This window comes from Microtus ochrogaster, chromosome 16 (genome assembly GCF_000317375.1).
Source record: "Microtus ochrogaster isolate Prairie Vole_2 chromosome 16, MicOch1.0, whole genome shotgun sequence".
Classification (NCBI taxonomy): Eukaryota; Metazoa; Chordata; class Mammalia; order Rodentia; family Cricetidae; genus Microtus; species Microtus ochrogaster.
The window spans coordinates 28,677,348-28,697,544 of NC_022018.1; the positions used below are offsets into that span (position 1 = coordinate 28,677,348).

The window sequence follows — 20,197 nt, forward strand, 5'->3', positions numbered from 1 at the left end:
AGGAAGGGTGATAGAACACACTTCATTGCCTCTATTTTCTGTCCCTGTCACATTCCTGGCTGACTGTGTTGGGTGCCGTCGCAGAGGGCGGTCTTTTCTCTTTTACTTTGTCAACTCACAGTCAACCTTCTCTGTTAATGTGCCAGAGCTTTGCTTCGAATTCTCTAGGCAGCCATTAGAGCATTCAAATTGACACCTCAAACCAACCATCATGATAAACAACCATCTGGTAGAGACAGCGGGTGCTCCCCTGGATGGAGTGGTTCGCTCCTGCGACAATCTCCTGCTGGGATCAGCCTCAGCGTGCTCCCCTGGATGGAGTGGCTTCTCCTAGGACAGTCTCCTGCTTTCCTCGCATTTTCTTCCCTATGGTGACTCCATCCCTTGTGCTGTCTGTGCCATAGTCCTAGTCACCAAATCTCTTTGCAGAAGAACTTGTTGTGATGGAGCAATTTTCTGGTTAGAAATCACTTTTTTTCCCTCAAGAGTTGGGTGTTGCGAGCTAGCTATAGTGATATGCACCTGTAATCCCAGCACTCAGGAGTGGAAACAGGCTGATAGGAGTTCAAGGTTATTCTCAGCTACATAATGAATTTGAGGCCAGTTTGGGCTACACGAGAGGACTTGTCTCAAAAACATGACCTGTTTCTGGTGTTCATGCTAGGACACCAGATCTGTCTAGAAGTTTTGACTTGACTTGCCTTCCCTCTCTTCTGTATTTGCTAGGCGTTAAGTATCTTCAGAATAGAACTCTACTTATTTTTGCTTATTCCTTCTGCAGTGCATATTCTATACTGTGGAACAACTTGAGTGAACAGAATATTTATCCTTTTAATTTCATTAGCATATATTAAATGCATATAGAATGGTTTTCTACCTCCACACATGCATATAGTGTATTCTGATCATATTCATATACACAACCTCCAGCCTCTATGGCTCCACTGATCCCCTGCCTCTTCACAACTGATTGCTCTTCTTTGTTCTTGTCTTTCTTTGTGGTGAACCAGAGTTTAATTAGAGTTACTTATAGGAAAATGGGTACTGGATTCTTTATTGATTCATAAGCAACATACCAGTGACTACATCACGGAGGGAAATGACTCTCCCTCTATCAGCAATCATCAGTTGCCTATATGTCTTCAGTGGCAGACCTCATGATAGCCCAGCAATTGTTAACCAACTATAAATCAGGAAGGGGTGGAAACCCACAAGCCCCTCCCCTCTTTATGATGAAATATTGACAGTCACAATCTTGCGCAGGGGATGACAGTTGCTGGGAGTTCAAGAGTGCACACCCAGGTCATACTCAGGAAACAATGTTCTACACCACCCCACTCCTCCCCCTCACTCTTCCTTTGTTTCCTTCCCCTTTTCTGTAATGTTCCCAAGCCTTGGAGGGAGAGATCCAGATGGCACATTTAGGAGCTAAGCATTCAACAGTCTCTTGTACTCAGCACGTAGATCATTTATACATCCGTGCAGTGCCCAACACCCATTGCAAACAGAAGCATCTCTATATAAAGATTTCTAAAGAACTGTCTTAGTTAGGGTTACTATTTCTGTGATGAAACACCATGACTAAAAGCAACTTGTGGGGGAACCTTCCATCACTGAAGGAAGTCAGGGCAGGAACTCAAACAGGGCAGAACTCTGGAGACAGGAGCTGATGTAGAGGCCATGGAAGGGTGCTGCTCACTGGTTTGCTCCTCGTGGCTTGCTCAGTCTGCTTACTTATAACACCCAGGACCACCAGCCCAGGGTGGCATCACACACACAATGTGGCTGGGCCTTCCCCCATCAATCACCAATTAAGAGAATGTCCTACAGGCCTGCATATGACCTGAACTTATAAAGGCATTTTCTCACTTGGAGTTCCCTCTTCTCAAATGACGTTGTCCAGTGTCAAGTTGACATAAAAACCAGTCAGTACAGGAACCACAGTGTGAGGCCTCAGTTTCTTTCCTAAGAAGGTGGAATACATACCAATCCTTTAAACAGAAGAAGACATTTGTGAGCAAGTCACTGCCCCTCAAACTAGTGTCTCACTAGGACCTCCTGCACTAACATCCTTCTTGTCTTTTCAGACATGTGTGTGGAAGACCCACCAAAGGTTGCGCATGCCACATTCAAAGCACTCTCCTACAAGAATGGCACCATCCTTAACTGTGACTGCAAGAGGGGTTTCCGAAGAATAAAGAAGTCGGTCTATATGGTTTGTTTAGAGAACTCCTGGAGCAACAACTGTCAGTGCACAAGAAACTGTAAGTGTCCCTTCGGTAACTTCAATGGGAAGGGGACAACAGGAGACAGAGTCAAGCTTCCATGACCTTGGACTAACAGATAAAATAATGGTCAACAAATCTGAGGGATAACTGAGTTTAGAGGCTTCTAGGATATCCACTTATTTATCATTATTTAATGAGTGTCTATTCAAAGAACAAGGCTTGCTAAGCCTGAGTCAATCTGATAGATTCTATGACTTTGTTGTTGGTCTCTATTCTTTCTTCCTTGAGTTTAGAATGCTCCTTCACACAGCCTGTCTTTGTACTCAGTTTCTTCTTCATTCTGGGGGGGGGGGTGAAACTGTGCAAAAGTTTTATATGTGTTATATATATATATATATATATATATATAATATATATAATGTTTTTGTTGAATATATCCATTGTACATAGTAGTGTATTACGTAAGAATATTTCATACAGGTACACACTGTAGAATGAACATATTCTGTCCCCACCTGATATCCCCTACTCTCTCTTCTATTCCCCTCCCATTAGAAACTTTTGGTTTCCTTGGACAGTTTTCTCTAGCTGCATCCATTTTCTTCTCCGTGGCTGAAAATTTCCCATCATGCAGGTGATGGGTGGCACATGCCTTTAATCCCAGCACTCAGCAGATCCACTGGGTGGATCTCTGTGAGTTTGAAGCCATCCTGGTTTATATAGTGAGTTCCAGGCCAAGCGGGACTGCAGAGTGAGACCTGACTCAAATGTGTGTGTATGGTTTATACATATATGTATGCATATATTAAAGAAAAATTCCATATACAGCACACTTGCTTTAATTACTCTTCTATTGTTAGACACCTAGATGGGTCCCATAACTGATCTTTATTTTTTAACCCTGAGGATGGAGAGGGTCAGTGAGTCAAACCATGTGAGGAGGACAGAGTCTAAAGATGGCTGCCCTACTGAAATGACTGGTTAGCTCATTTCCCAACAGATCTCCCCTTACCCTAAGCTGGGGTTCTGATGCCTCCTCGTCCGCAACTTCTCTTCCTAACTGGCATTGCCTTAAGAGTAGCTTTGACCCACTGCAGGAGAGTGAAAGAGTTAAGTGAGGGTGGTGGGGTTAGACCGTTCCCACTGCTGTATACAACACTGGCAACCCTGGTGACATGAAAAGACCCATTTTAATTATGTTTAATTCACATGTACAGAAGGATTTTTCCAGTAGGAGAATCTTGCATTTCTTCTAGGGAAAGTACTGAATCCATTGTCAATATGCACATGAATGTGAGTGTGCACACGGAGAGATCAGTACACATAGACTAGGTCTGCTGGCCCCATCCCAGAGAGGGCTTGTTTGCTCATCTCTGCAAACCCAGCCCCGCCCGGGCTATTTATTCCTGGGTCCTAGAAAGAGTGAAGGAACGCACGAACAGCTTTTTTCTATTCGGAGTATTTGCAAACTTATTTGCCTCATTCCTCCCGTATTCTCTAGCCAATGACAACAGAGGAAAGCAAGTTACACCTAAACCTGAAGACCAGAAAGAGCAACAAATCACAGAAATGCAGAAATCAACACAGTCTGTGCATCAAGAGAAACTTCCAGGTAAGATATGAGTCTCAACAAGCATCCTCTAGCTGGCTCCTGGGAGCTGACCTTTGGCTACCTGGGAAGGATGAGCCAAAGGGGAGAGGTTAGTACTATTCTCCACAGGTAACACAATCCATTTGCCTTCTCTCGGAACACATGCAGATGACAACATTGCCTAATGATGGCAGACTCACTGCTTAGCATTCAAGTTACTCTTTCTAAAGGTGATATAGACTATGACTTGGGAGCATAAGAATTTAACTCCAGACTCAATTTGGTTCAAAAGCATGTGCTTGGAATAACTGTCCTGCAGACACTGCCTGCAGAGGTGTCAAGTGGAGTAAACAGAAATGCTGTGGGAGAATGCTCCTGTACACTGTAAAGATTTGTCACTTGTATTTGTTTAATAAAACTCTGTTTGGTCAGTAGCTAGGCAGGAAGTATAGGCAAGGGAACCAGACTAGGAGAATCCTGGGAAGAGGAAATACAGAGAGGCAGTCACTGGCCAGATACGGAGGAAGCAAGATGAGAATGCTTCACTGAAAAGAGGTACCAAGACATATGGCTAAACATAAACAAGAATTATGGGTTAATTTAAGTTGTAAGAGCTAGTTAATAATAAGCCTGAGCTAATAGGCAAGACAATTTATAATTAATATAAGCCTCTGTGTATTTCTTTGGGACTGAATGACTGAAGGACCAGACAGGACAGAAACTTCTGTTTACAAATTGTGTACAATGTGGAGCTTCCGTTTATGTGTTGCTTTTATTGGTTGATGAATAAAGCTGTTTTGGCCAATGGCTTAGCAGAGTAAAGCAAGGTGGGAAATCAGAGAGAGAGAGAGATAGGTGGAGTAGGGGAGATGCCATGTAGCTGTCATATGAGAAAGATGCCAGAACATTGCTGGTAAACCACAGCCTCGTGACAATGCATAGACTAATAGAAATGGGTTAATTTAAGATGTAAGAGCTAGCTATGAATATTACTGATCCATTGGCCAAACAATGTTGTGATTAATATAGTTTTGTTTGTTTATTCAGGTCTGTGTGGCCAGGAAACAAAAGCTTAGTCTCTGTTTACACAATGGTCTCTACCCTCAAGAATTTCTCCTATTTTCTCTTAAGTGCAAGACAATGTACTTTGAGCAAAACCATTGATAACAATTTGCTTCTTACAGAACAGGGTTATAAGATGATAGCCACAGATGATTATTTGCTAGTTAATGAGGTGTGGATGAGTGGGAACTGTGTCTGCCCATTCTTTTCCCAAAGGAAATAATATGTAAATTAAACCATGATGTCAGGAAGAGAGTCTCCAGGGTTAACTGAGATGTGCAAGGACCAGTTGGCCTTATGTCTTATGATAAAGCTATAACTTTACAAAGAACTTTATTATACCAAGTATAATCTCATTTGAATCTCGTAGCCTAGTCAATCAACTAGACACAGGAAAATTAAACAATTTAGCTAAAGTTACATTATAGGGTGAAAGTAAGACCTCTAGCCTCCTAGTTTTTTTGTTTTGTTTTGTTTTGTTTTTCGAGACAGGGTTTCTCTGTGTAACAGTCATGGTTGTCCTGGAACTCGCTTTGTAAATTAGGCCGGCCTCAGACTCAACGAGATCCACCTGTCTCTGCCTCCCAAGTGCTGGGATTAAAGGCGTGCACTGCTACTGCCTGGCTCTGAGGGATTATTTTTTAATGACTTAAAAACTACTCATGGCATTCGATATGGGGGGGGCAATCAAGAAGCAATATTGCAATGTCATGGTTTTAGTCCCTTTCCTCTTCCAGTTCTGTCCTGAAATGGTGTTTCCGGATGCCTTCGATTTTTGCTCTGCTTTCCTGCTAACTGGTGCCAACCTCTACAGTTGTTGAAAGGTCAATCTTTCCATTACTCAAGAGACAATCAGCTGAACCAGGCACAGTTGTACATGCCTGTTATCCTGGCATTTGGGGAGCAGAAGCAGGAGGATCAGAAGTTCAAAGCCAACCCAAACTGTATGATTCCCTCCTCACCCCCAAGCAACAGAGAGAACCAGCCGTTTCTAGCTGAAGGGTGTTTCATGAATTCTCATAGTTTTGTGTCTCCATCTAAAGAAACAAATCAAATTCATACAGGTTCTGTCAATTATGATGATTCTTGCCTTAAAATAATATTTTGTTCTGAGACCAAAACACAGTTTCAATTCTGTTTTGCCAAGTGCAAAGTAGTCAGGAACACTCAGCTTCCTACTGGGGTAGAGGGTTTGTATGTGGTTTTGTTGGAGATTATTTTGAAACTCTGGCAGATTCCAAACCTGCGAGTAATTTCATGATCCGGAGTTCGACAGTCTATCTAGTTCCATCTGATCAGATTGGGGGCCAGTGAGTGGGGAATTCCAGATTAAATCAGAATGGCCCATGACCTCAGGGGCCAAAGTTCAGCCAAGCCTGGTTCAGTCCAGTGAGTGTAAATTGCTGGGCACAGGAGATCTTTAGAAGGCCTGACAGGGCCAATGTGGGTCAAGCTTCAGATGTGGTTTAAGGATCATAATTCGTTTCTCTGAGATTCTCTCAGCATCTCCCCTGCTCCAGACATTTGCCTTATCCTTAGCTCAGCAAAGTCCTAGAGTGATTACCAACTGCTGCTCAAATTAGTCCTCCTCAGTTACTCTGTGGAAACACAGAGTGGTCTGTCCCCTTACTGTCTCTCAGCTGAGTGCCCTCTTACACCTGTCTGCTTTTCAAAAGTCCTCAAGGTCTTTGCAGCATCCGTCAAACCAAGATCCCCTTCCCCCTCGCACTACCCACTTTCTGTCCACCTGCCTATGTCTTTCTTACCTACTCAACTCTGCCACCCTTGCAGCAGTGACAGGGCCCTGTGGGACTTTTCCTGGGGAGACATGAGCAAGCATCTGTTCACCAGATGGAGAAACAATCATATCCAAGTATTATGTAATGGACCAACGAATTTACTGGCTTTACTCTTGGGAGCCTGGATGGCTCAAATGCAGCTGTGTCACCCAAAACCCTCCCCAGCATGGATGACAACCCATGGAAGTTGCATCCCTGGCGATCCCTGCAGGATGGATGGGCAGAGAGCTCCAACAACTGAGAATCCCCTCAGTCATTATTACCGCTTATGTAACTTTGGGCAGGGGTTGGTGAGTTTCCTGAGACCAGTGAGTTTCCTGAGACCTGTGTGTTTTGTTTATTTTTCTGAGTCCTAAGGAGCCTCCCTCCAAGAGAGAAAATTTCAACTCCGAGGAAATAGCTGCACAGCACTGGCTTCCATACCTTCCTACAATGCCTACATTCCTGCCCCCTGCCCCGGATGCTCTCAATAGTTGTAGGTTCAGTGAGAGAGTGAAACAGAACCGTAAAAACCAGGGTCCAGTTTCTAGAGACCAGAGTCACTCTGGGTACAAGAAGCAGCCTAGAGGCACTCACTATGCCTTCCTAAACTTGCCTTCAAAATTATTGTCCTCTTCCAGGTCACTGCAGGGAGCCCCCTCCATGGGAACATGAAGATACCAAGAGAATCTATCATTTCGTGGTAGGACAGAGAGTTCACTACGAATGCATTCAAGGATACAAGGCCCTACAGAGAGGTCCTGCTGTGAGCATCTGCAAAATGACCTGTGGGAAGACGGAATGGACGCAGCCCCATCTCACATGTGTAGATGAAGGAGAGCACCATCAGTTTCCAGGTACGTTGTGTTAGGGTTTTAGAGAAGCCCCCGAAGAAGACCAACAGCCATAACAAGAGCGCTTTATTAATTCCAATGTTGGGGTGGCATTTGGAGACCCCCAAAGGAGGTCACAAGCTCCTTTTATGCAGAGTTAGAATTCCAGAGAGAAGGGATTAACCTGGGATTGATTGGTGGAGGAAAGATTAGTATGGGGATTGATTGGTGGAAGGTCCTAAATGGTTAGGGACCTTCCAGCAGCAGGGTAGGGAAAGCTATCTTTAGCCTGCAGAAGTCTGGGGGACATCTGCTGAGCTAGCAGAAGGGCTTTTGGAGCCTGCTGAGCCAGCAGAAGGGCTTGTGATGGTCACCCATAAATTGCAGTTTTCGTGAGACCTGCTTGCTCAACTCTGTCCCATTTTAGTGTAGTGAAACTAAGGTCTGGCCTCTGTCAGGGTTCTGGTCTGCTGCCCCACCTTCCAGCCTTTTTAGTTGCTCCTTCCTTGTGTCTGTCCCATTGTTTTCTCCATCTGGACCAAGGTGAGACTCCTCTCTGCTTTGGGACTTTGGGAAAGCAACTTGACCCTCTGGGTCTCATCTTCTAAAATAAAACAGATCAACACTGAGGTCCCTTCATCTCTGTTCTGTACATGGAGGCAGAGAAATAGTAATCTCTCCAGTGTTCCAATACACACAGGATGCTGTTTCATGGTAATAATTCTATCCTGTGTCTAGCTGATCCTGAACTTCCACAATTTCTGCCCAACTACCAAGACATCCCATAGTTCATGAGGGCAAGTCCAGAGTCACACCTGCATGCTTCTTCCTTCCTCTTGAATTTAATATAGGTATGTCATTTGTACAGTGCTCCATTGTCATTGTCATTACACTCCCCTGTAAAGGTCCTTCATGATCTTTGATAGAAAATACAAGTATGTGGGAAGGGGTTTGCATTTCCTACCCACTCCTGCTCACATGTGACCTGCCTGTGGTGAGGTCTTCGCCATCTTTGTTTGAAATCTTACTACTTCCATAATCAAAAGTTACTCACATTGACTCATGAATGTTCCTAGTTTCTCTATCTGCTGCCATTTGTCCCACTCTGTGACTGCCCCCACGGTCCTCTCAGGATGCTATGCCTTTCCCTTAACTTGCTCCCAGTGAGCTGCCCTCTTGGCCAGGGCATGCTGAAATGGATTTGCTGCAAGCTGCAGGGGTCCCAAAAGCAGCCAGTCCCAGGCAGGGACAGCACAAGACCACTTGATCACTCAGCAGGAAGGTGGCTGGTCCCCAGCTAGCCATGTGGGCAGGCAGCAGGTAGGAGGCAGACAGATAGGCACACCATACAGAGTGGAGTTGGACATTTATTTAATGGTTATGGAAGGGAAGGGAGAAGGGCAGAAAGGGGGATGGGGGGAGAGAGACAGAAAAGTGGGGGAAGGGGAGAGGTGAGGAGAGGCTGAAAGCAGGAAGGGAGTAGGTGTGGCTTGTCTCTTAAAGAGACAGAGCATTACACATGCCAATAGTTTTCTTTGTAAGAGATGGAATGACAAGTCCCTAGGTGTCTGTGATAAAATACTGTGACCAAAAGCAACTTGGGGAAGAAAGGGTTTATTTGACTTACACTTCCACATCACTGTTTATCACTGAAGGAAGTCAGGACAGGAACTCAAACAGGGCAGTAACCTGGAGACAGGAGCTGATGCAGAGTCCGTGGACGAGTGCTGCCTACTGGCTTGCTCAGTCTGCTTTCTCATAGAAGGACCACCAGCCCAGATGGCATCACTAATGATGGGCTGGGCCCTCCCCCACAAACCATTATTGAATAAAATGCTCTCCAGGCTTGCCTACAGTCCAGCCTTATGGCAGCATTTTCTCAACTGAAGCTCCTTTGAGCTCCAATGAGTCCAGCCTACGTCAAGTTGACATAAAATTAGACCTAAGTGACCCACATACTGGGTCACTGATCACACAGGGACTAAAAACTCTATTTAGATACATATGGTGGTGGTGTGTGCACATGCAAGTGTGTGTACATGTGATTTGACCTATTTCCAAGTCGAAGGTGGAATCCCGGGCTAAGTAGGAAGGCTAGAGGGAAAGACCTGCTCACAGTTCCATAGATAGCCACGGTCAGGGTTAGAGTCCTCCTTGTATGCTCTACTATGGTCCTTCACTGTGTGCAGTGCTGCTGTTGTGGATCTGTGTCCCTGAATCACACCTTAGCAGGTGTTTCTGGGACCAGAAGCAGAAGGCAGGTGTAAGAAAACATTAGCGTCTCATAGCTCCATCTTAGGTTACAAATTCATTGCGTTTTCTCTTCTGCAGCCAGCGAAGACTCTCAAGGAAGCAGAGATCCTTTTCCCGAGAGTGAGACTCCCTGTCCCATCATCACTACAGGTATGGAGAGAGTGTCCGAGAACAGACATTTGGCCATCAGGAAAGGACAGGCAGTGGCTATGCAAGCTTTTCCAGCAATGAATAAGATGAGGAGGGGAAGCTGGGCCTTGCTGTCTTCCTGTCCTCCAAAGCAAGAACATGGCCATAGCAACACAGTCCATGCAAGGCAGGCTGGGAAGATGACTCAGTTAGTAAGGTGCTTACCTTGTAAGTGTAGAGTGCTGGAGACCAGCTTCGACAGAAATACCACTTACCAGGGTAGGGGCATGGGGATCAGAAAAATTAGTAAAGAGGACAAAGACACAAGTGAAAATAATTAAACAGAAAACATAGGATAGTACCGGGAGAGAGTTTCAGCCTTGTCTCTCTTCTCCACAGACTTGCAGCCACTCACAGACGCAGCGACAACTATGGAGACCTTCATCCTGACAATAGAGTATCAGCTGGCAGGTGGGTCAAGTCATTTCATTTGTGGACAGATAGGGCAGCATGCCAGGATATGGGCAATCTGACCTATTGAAATGATCCCTCCTTTCACTGAGGTTTATAAGGAAAAAAGATGACTTTTGATGCTCACTTTTGTTGCTCAGAACCCTCTGGATTAGCTGTGTGTGTTGGGAGTTGTATTAGCTACTTTTAGAATTGCTTTGACCAAATGTCTGACAAGACAAACCAAAGGGAGGAGGGTTTGTTCTGAAGGACAGTTCCAGGATCCGGTCCATCACTATGGGGATGCACGGCAGACGAGGCTGAGCAACTGGTCACTCTGCATCTGCAGTTAAGAAACAGAAAGGCTGCCTATAGTGGTGAATGCCTTTAATCCCAGCACTCAGAAAGCAGAGGCAGGCAGATCTCTGTGAGTTTGAGGCCAGCCTGGTCTACAGAGCGAGTTCCAGAAGAGCCAGGAGTAAACAATGAGATCCTGTCTCAAGAAATAAAAGAGAGAGAGAAGGGGAGATGAGGTGGGAGAGGAGAGAGAGAGATGCTTTACTCAGTGCACTTTCTTTCTCTTGGAGCCTAACACCCCAGCCCATGGAATGGAGCTGTCCACTTTTAGAATGGGTCTCCCTACCTCAGCTAACCTAATCTAGATAATCTCACACAGACATGCCCAGAGTTTTGTCTCTAACGTGACTCTAGGTTCTGTCAATCAAAACAAACCAAGAGCATCCCAAGAGTTAAACCTTAAAGCACCCTAAACCAGTTCCTCTCACATACATCTTCAAGAACAATGCCCCCCCCAAACTTTAGTGAGGGACAAAGCCAAGACCCAGAGAGAGAAACAAAATTTTGTCCATAAGCACCTCAGCTGTTCCTAGTAGGAGGTAAGAAAATGCTGCCTGGACCACTGAAAAAAATGGCAGAATCTGGAACCTTCACAAGTCAGCATTTGGGGAGTGCAAGCACCTCCAGGAGATATCAGTATGTTTAGGATTTCTTATCTTGTTTCAACATTCCCCCATGGAGGAAAGCTGCTGGTGAGGCCTGTCCTCTGAGCCTTCCTCAAGTTTCAGCTGCAGTCCGCTCCAGAGGACAAGGCCTAGCCCCTTTCCTGCAGAAAAAAAGATGCCATAGGCCCCAGCTGTGCAGGAGGTCCTTGTTCACCTATGGAATTTTCTCACCCGCCCTATGGATCCAGTTCCTTTACACCCACACACCCCCTCCAAAGCATAGCTGCAGTGCTCAACCTAACCTCCTCTCTTTTGACAGTGGCCGGCTGCGTCTTCCTGGTCATCAGTATCCTTCTTCTGAGCGGGCTCACCTGGCAGCGTAGATGGTGAGTCTGACGCTGTAAGCACTAAGTACCCCCAATGTCTGGTCTCTGCCCTGGCAGCATGAACACTGCCCAGAACCTGAACTCAGCCGATAGCCTAGGGAGATACACCCCTCAGTAAAGGGCTTACCGTGCAAGCAGGAGCACTTGAGTTCCATCTTTTGGGAAAAAGCTTTGTAAAACACAAAACAAAAGCAAACAAACAAAAACTGGATGTGATGGCACTTACATACACAGTTGCACACGCACACACACACATGGGGATGGGGGATGGGCATGCTGGCACATTTCTTTCATCTTTGCACTCAAGTCTGGAGGCAGGAAGATCATGAGTTTGATTTTGAGGGCAGTCTGGGCTGAACAGAAAATAGCATGTCAACCTCAGCTACGTAGTAAGACAGACCTCAAAATAAACGAACAGATAACATGCCTAGGGATGTTTGTAGCTCTGTTGATAGAGTGAGTGCCTAGCATGCTCGCAAAGCCTAGGTTTGACCTCAGCACCAGGAGAAATCGAGCATAGTGGCACACACCTATCACCCCAGCACTCAAGAGGTAGAAGCAGAAAATCAGATGTTCAGCACCGTCCTGGGCTACATGAGATCACATAGCAAAAATCTAAATTGTTTTTTAAAAAGAGGTAAGAATGTAAAACCATCTTGAGAAAAGCCAATCTGTCCTCATTAGGGTCAACTGGGTGAGCTATTCCGTCCCTGCTCAGTTCCATTTCCTGTGCGTGTGATAACATACCCAGACAAAAGCAAACGAAAGGACAGAGGGTTTGTTTGACTCGCAGTTCCTGGTTGTAGTCCATGGTTGTGTGGGAGTTAAGGTGGCAAGAACTTGAAGCGGTTTCTCATCTCACACCCACAACCAAAAGCAGAGAGCAATGGATTCATGCATACACACTCAAGCCCAGCTCACTTTCTCTTTGTTTATATTATACAGTCTGGGACCCAAACCCAGGGGGTGAGTTTAGGCTGGGCCTTCCCAGATCAGTTAACATAGTGGAGACACCCTCTGCAGATGAGTCCATAGGGAACCTTGTCTAGGTCACCCCTTATTGAGCAATCCCCTTCCAGAAATTTTGGATTGTGTTATTAAGACTAATCATTCCAGTCTCAAATGTGAAGGGTGTGCCCCTGCTGCCAAAGCAGGTTCTGGCCAACCCAGATACTCTTAAATTCTTTAATAACATAGCCATAAGGTGGATAGGTGGGAATTCAGTTCCTTCCATTCTCAGGTTGTTCCTCTGGCCTACTCTGGGCTGGTAACTTAAAGGCTACTGGCTGAAGGAGTTCCTACAGCACCCCAGAGGTGGTTGGTCTAGGAACTATTCATAGCCTTAGCAATCTATCCATTTCCTTAAGGTGGTCTCTTGGGGTTAGGGGAATGAAGCATGATGTCATATGCCTGGCAGTCTAAGGGCCTCAGTACATGTTAGATCTTCTCCCTGCTCAGGGTGAGCAAGCAGCTAGCTGGCAATAGTCTTACATTTGGGAGCTTGAAGACCCAAATACTCAGAACCAGAGGATAGGCTCTTTGCGAGCGGTGATAGCTTAGAACGGTCATGATGGGAAGTAAGGAAGTGTGTAAACACCACCTGAGTTCCTAAGACCTTCCAGTACCATCAGGGAGATGGAAATATAATCATAATATGACCCCTCTGGTCAAAGAACTTGATTTAAAAAAAAAAACAAGCAAACAAACAAACCCAAACATAAAAACCTTACCTCTGGGGGTGTTGTGGCACAAACCTGAAATCCCAGCCCTGAGGAGTCCAGCCTGGGACTACATAACAAGACCCTGTGTCTGACCTAATTCACCTAATGGTACCCTCTTGTGGCGAATTGGAAATCCTACCTCTGAACTACTGAAAAACTATGATCTTGGCTAGAGTTATTTTGGTTGTTTTGGAACAATTACTAGGAGCTAGGAGTGTGCAATAGCTGGCTTATGTTGGTTAAATTTTTGGGAGTTGGATCCAAGGCCTTGAGCATGCCAGACAAGTGTTCTATTCAGACACCACCCAGCCCTTTAAACTGTTTGGTTTTGTGAATATTTTCCTCTCTTTTTATGTTTTTTAACGTTAGTTTTTGGGTGGGGCTAGGGCACTTGACACCGCATGTGTGTGGAAGGTAGAGGGATGGGGATATCTTGAAGCTGGGTTTCATCAGGTTGGAAGGTTGCGAGATTCTGAGGTGAAATTCAAACTTAGAATCTCAGCGTTAGAGTGGAAGACTGTTTGGTTCACATGTGTTTGGGTGGGAACCATGTCGTACTATGATACACGTGGCTGTGACTGAGTTAATCTCCTAGGAAGAAGAGTAGAAGAACCATCTAAAAAACTCGGAGCCGTCGGAGGCCAGGAGAAGCTAATGGGAATCATGAAGCTCAAGCAAAATCAAAGAAGTCAAACACTCACTCAACAGGTGTCACCTGTTGATCCTTTGGATTCTAGAAAGTTTTGAAGTCACAGGCTATAACCACACATTGGGAAACTGCAACCCCCACCACTAAACTGGACGATGCCATTGAAGAATGGGAGAGAGAACCCCACAGCACTCTGTGTTCTGTTCTGTTCTGTTCTCGTGGACATCTGTGGATAAAAGCTAGAATGGCATGGACACTTTTTATGCCATATAGAATATAGAAAAAGTAGCTTTGGGTGACTTCGTTGTAATTTCCCAGTTTGGAAAGTCTACGTAAAGCCTAGCACTAATGTAAATACTCTTTCTCGTCCTCCCTCGTTCTCCTTCATCCTCCCTCCTCTACCTCCTCCCCTGCGCCCCCTCCCTGCTCTCACAAGCTCACCCTAGTCAAGTGGCTCCTTCATCAACCTCTGGTTGCCTCACTGGCTCTTCTGACGTCATCACTTACTGATCAGCCATTCAACTGGGGCTGGCAACTAGGACTCCGTATGTTGTTCTCTTAGCCCTAGAAGGGAGCCAGCCCCCTTCCTGTTGAGGCTTCAGTTTTAAATTTCTAAAGAACAGAAGCTTTGGATGAGCAGGTTTTTGAATAATCCCGAAGCAAGGGGGTCAAGTTGTGGGGAACTGTGGAGGGTCAATGTTCGGTAGCCCGCGTCTAGGGTCAACATCAGGAGCAGAGGGCTAGGTCCTGGGACATGAATCATACTTGTCTAATGCTTTCCTAATTGGCCACTCTAAGAGCTGGTTTCTTTGGGACTGTCTTCAACTGCACTCTAAATTTAGCCTGGGTTGTTGATGCTTGTAGACGCGGACCTTGTACATGTCATGAAAACACTGAGAAGCAAGGAATCCTTTCTATGTTTATAGAAGGGAGGAAAGAAATAAGGAAGCAGAGAAGGTGATTATACCAAAGATTAACTGTAGACTGGATAGCCCAGCCATCCTCAAATAATTCCCCCTCCAAAATCTCCCAATTCAGAGTCACCAGGAAGCCTTAGGAAACAAACTGCCGGGCCAGTCCAGTCTGAGTCAGTAAGTGTGGAATTTGGGTTTCTCACAAGTTCCTGGGTGGTGACTTGGTGTTGATCTCTAGACCACACTCTGTGAACCACCAGGCTCTCCCTGTGTGCTCTCACCTTCTCTTGCTACCAAAAGCAACCAGGTTCTGGTGCCGGGTCCCCGAGAACATTCTTGTTCAATCTCTTCTTGTAAGATTTCCTCTCAAGTGAGTTGAGCCAGATGTTCAAACCTAACAGTGTTTGGGGGATTCACAAGAAACTTAAGCAATCAGTTTTCATTTCTGAAACAACTGGAAAATGTTACGAGAAGTCAAATGTCAGACAGAGCCCTTTTTGGTCTTTAATATGACCAAGTTTAAACCAGACTTTTCCTATCTTTGGTCCCACCCCTTTCCAAAATATACTCTTTTTTTGGGGGGGGGGAAAAAGCTAAATAGAATCTCAAGTCACTAATTTTAGAAAAGAAAAGAAAATGTTAAAATCTTTCTAAAGAGCTGTAGTTAGTGGCACAAACTTGCAAGCCCAGCACTCAGAAGGCTGAGGCAGGAGGATCACAGCAAGTGTGCAGTCAACTCGACCTACATAGCAAAAACTCTGCCTCAACCGCCACCCTTTCCATAAAAACAATCTTACTTGCATAAAATTAAAATTTTAATGTACATCTGTTTACCACATGTGTGCCTGGTGCCCAGAGAGGCCAGAAGAAGATGTTGGGTCCCCTGGAACAGCTAGTCATGAGCTGCCATGTATGTGCTAGGAACTGGACCCCTGCCTGTGCCCTTAATCACTGAGCCATCTCTCCAGCCCAATAAATTGAATTGTATTGTCCTTGCTCATTATGGAAGATGGGATATAATAACAAACTTTTTCTTGATAATACTAAGATATTGTTTAACTGTTTTACTCTCCACAAGTGTATGGTGGAATTTTTCTAGAATCTACATGTGTAATGTTGTCATCACTCTGGTGTTAATGTATAAGGGATTTTATCTTGTTGTTTGTTAAATAATTAATAAATGATGTCTTAAATTTTTCTTGGTTTTAGTTTTTAAAGATGATTAATATTGATAGAAACTCATTTACATTAAGAAAGCCTTTTGGGATCCTCAGGAGTTTTTAATGGTTTTAATAATTTTTAATAACATAGACAAGGTCTGACAAATTCTGCTCAAAAGTTGGTATGGTTTGAATCGGAAATGTCCTCAACAGACTCATATGTTCCAACACCAGCTAGCAGAGCTGTTTGGGTTATGCAACCTTTAAGAGGTGAGGCCTTGCTCATGGAGACAGACTTTTGGAGGTAAACCTTTGAGGGTAACAGTCCAGCCTTGCTTCTAGTCTCCTTCTCAAGACTCTCCCATGCAGCCACCGTGTGAGGAGTTCCACAACACACTTCTGCTGTCACAGACTCACTCCCCTGTGCCTTACCCACCACTGTGGAGCGTACCATCTGAAACTGTGAGCCAAAGCCAACCTCTCCTCCCCTAAGTTACCTCTGTCAGCTCTTTCATCCTAGTAATGAAAAAGGTAACCAAGACAAAGGCAAGACACGGTGTGGAGGCTCATGGGAGTAGCACAGCCACACTCAGGTACAGCTGAGATGTTGGAATTATCAAGAGTGGGTGTATAACAGTGGAAAATTAACCCTTATGATGGAGATTGCTATGGCACCCTAAACCCATTCTTCCCTTCTTCCACTGGTACTAACGGTTCAAGATTTTAGAAGATCATATCTTGTTGGTGTTCTAATTCATTTATACTGTCAACTTGGCACAACCAAGACACCTGGGATGAGGGAATCCCCTTGATCAGATTGTCTTCGCTGACAATTGTTATGGGAAAGGTCCAGCACTCTGAGGAGCATCATCCATAGGCAGGTAGATTTGGGTCATATAAGTAAAAGCTAAGCATGAGCCAGCGAGTGAGTCAGCAATCAGTGTCCTTCCACGGCTTCTGCTTCACTTTCTGCTTGGGTTCCTGCCTTGATTTCCTCAATGATAAGACAGTGATCTGGAACTATAAGCTAAAATAAACCCTTTCTTACCCATAGCTGCTTTGGGCATGATAATTATCACAGCAATGTAAAAGTAAAACAGAACAACATCTTTCTCCCAAACTCATGATGCCTTTTTCCAGCCTTCTTTGCAGCTACATGTGACCATGTGATTATGTTTCGAACACAGAGCTAGGAGCAGACGTGACATGTGCAATGTCTGGGCTGGGTCTTGAGAATGTGAGCTGCATTTCCTTTCTTAGTTCTTCTCATTGGCAGGCGCATGGTTTTGTAGTGGGAGCTAGAACCACAGCAGGATAGAAACCCAGGACACAAATCTAGGCATTTGTCTGGTGCCAGGAGGAGTTGCAACATGGCTGATTGTATTGGACTATATTTTGGCCAGATACACCACTCTGATGGAGGCCACTATGACTTTTCCCTTGGTATAACAAAACCAACAATCACTAACACCTGTGCTGTCATCATATCGACACATACCCTCTTCCCACTCCAAAATTTTTCTCTTGTGGTAATAGTAATACCAAAATATCTTCACTAAAAAGAGAATCCAAGAGCAGACTCAAGTAACTACTCGTTTTAAAGTACATTGTAGTAATAGGGGCAAGGCTAGCTTTACCCGAAATAATTACATGGACACTGTATTCATTTAATCACTGCTTGGCCATTTCTATCTAGCCTCTTCTAGGCTAACTCTCGCATCTGGACTAGCCCATCTCTAATAATCTGCTGTAGCCCACAAGGTGGCTTACCAGGGAGATTCTAGCCTATGTCCATCCTGGGTCAGAGCTTCATCGCGTGTGCCTCAGAGAGCAGAGCTCTCGCCTCTGCCCACAAGAGTAGAGCATCGTGTCTCTCTGAGGCATCTGCCCCCGAGAGGAGAGCTGTCGAGTCTCTGAGCTCACTTCCTCTTCCTCCCAGAGTTCTGTTCCGTTTACTCCTCCCACCTATGTTTTAACCTATCAGGGAAAGCAGCTTCTTTATTTAATTAACCAATGACCTTCCTCCATCAGTACATGACTGCCGGGCAGTGGTGGCGCATGCCTTTAATCCCAGCACTTGGGAGGCAGAGGCAGGCTGATCTCTGTGAATTCGAGACCAGCCTGGTCTATAAGAGCTAGTTCCAGGACAGGCTCCAAAACCACAGAGAAACTCTGTCTTGAAAAACCAAAAAAAATAAAAATAAAATAAAAATAAATTAAATTAAATTAAAAAAAAGAAAAAAAAGAAAGTACATGACTTTCATCTGAGCATTTGCCTCCAGTAGCTCAGTACACAAGATGAAACGGCATGAGATCGCCCTCCTAATTGGACTATTCCCTTAATTGTCTTTGGAGATGCAATCAACTCACAACAACCTTCAAGGACTTATAGAAACCCTGAAGGATGTCTGGAAATTGTTGGTCATATGGAGATATTCCCATCAGATGAGATTTCTGGGTAAGTCAAGAATCAGCAAGAGAAGGCTGCTGAGCCGTTCCAAAGCCCCTCCTCTGATTTCCAGGCCACACTTCAAGAGGTAAGGGATAAAATACATCTTCTCTTCTGATGCAATATTAAAGATTTGTGGGCTTTTTTTTTCCAGTCTGGCCCCTTAGTCCTCCATCAAAACCTTATAGAAAGGGACCAGTGAGATGGATCAGTGGGCAAAGGTGCTTTGCTGCCAAGCCTGATGATTGGCTTCAATCCCTGGAACCCACGTGCTTGGAAATAGAGAACCGGCTCCACTAACTTATCCTTTGAACTCCACATGCACACCATAGTACAGGTTTCTTCCCAACACACACGCACGCACACACGCACGCACACACAACCTTTATAGGAAGAAAAGGAAAACTGGAGGCAGAAGCTGGAAATACAGGCTTCATGAAGCTAAGTTGTGTTTGGATAAACTTAACACTACTGGTGACATAGAAGAGAAAAAAATCTACAAATTTGGTATTTTTGTTGCTTGAGACAGGCCTTCATTATGGTGCTTAAGCCTGCCTTGAGCTTGCAATCCCATTTCAGCTTCCTGAAAGTGCAGGCATCAACACAGCCAGCTCTAAACTTTTTTTTTTTTTTTGAGCCTTAAACTTCCTATGTGTTGAAGGAAACCCTTGAACTTCTGGTCCTCCTGTCTCCACCCCTTGAGTGCTGGGATTACAGGCACACAGTACCATGCTTCATTTATGCAATGCTGGAAATAAAATGTTGGGCCTAGTGTGGATTAGGTAAGCACTCTGACAAATCAAGGTATAAAATAAAATTCTAAGACTGATGCTAGGGAATCCCCTAATCCTCCCCTTTTCTTCTCCAGAACTGCAATTAGAGTCCTAAATTCTGCCCCGTAGGCTGCCAGAGAGCCTAGATAAACCTGAACCCTAGTGGAAAATGCACATGAAGGGAACTTCCGGTCCACATACATGGAGATGCATGTTTGGAAACCCTGTGAATACACCTACAGGCTCTCTTGCTGGTGATGCATGATATTCTGCTTTTCAGCTCACAAGTCAAGGAACCCAATGGTGTGCATGTCCCTTGTAACCACCTACACATGGATTTGGGAACATAAAATCAGTAGATGTTAATCTGTTGTGTTGAAAAACATTCCAACTGATGTGTGACCAGAAAAGTGGAGGAACAGGAAACAAACTGAACTGGTTTCCTTCCTACCCACTCGCGGTCTCACTGTGAGTGAGGTGGACCAAAGCTTCAGTCTTCTTATAATGCTTTGTGATTTGAGGAGGAAAGATAGCTCTAATCCACAGTTCCCTGTTAAACTGAGGTCCCTGACAATTTAGCAGTGTCTACTTGTATGTTGAGACAAATCATTACAAATGCAAGTCCTGCAGACTAGAAACAGGAAAACAAGGGGGGAATTAGAAATATCCCTATGGATTTTCCTCTGGTACATGTGGTCCAAACAAGACCCAAATGTTCCCACTTGCCCAACTCGTGAGAAAAATGGTTAGCTGAGGGCATGAACAGGCATACCTTCCTGAGGATTAATAAGGAAGGTGCTCAGAACCCTGCCATAAGCCCACAGGAAACTGTGTCTCCAGTGGGCATCCTTGCTGGGAA

General features: G+C 44.8%; 1 protein-coding gene across 1 annotated transcript in view; it reads left to right on the plus strand.

The window, feature by feature from the left end:
• Il2ra (interleukin 2 receptor subunit alpha) overlaps positions 1–14,064 on the plus strand; it is a 49,240-nt gene extending 35,176 nt beyond the window's left edge. Inside the window, exons 2-8 of the mRNA XM_013349034.2 lie at positions 2,088–2,264; positions 3,730–3,840; positions 7,301–7,516; positions 9,824–9,895; positions 10,274–10,345; positions 11,606–11,672; positions 13,989–14,064. Of these exons, the coding sequence (XP_013204488.2) occupies positions 2,088–2,264; positions 3,730–3,840; positions 7,301–7,516; positions 9,824–9,895; positions 10,274–10,345; positions 11,606–11,672; positions 13,989–14,013 (740 nt within the window). The 3' untranslated portion in view covers positions 14,014–14,064. The remainder of the gene's footprint in view (positions 1–2,087; positions 2,265–3,729; positions 3,841–7,300; positions 7,517–9,823; positions 9,896–10,273; positions 10,346–11,605; positions 11,673–13,988) is intronic.
• Positions 14,065–20,197: the final 6,133 nt, after the last annotated feature.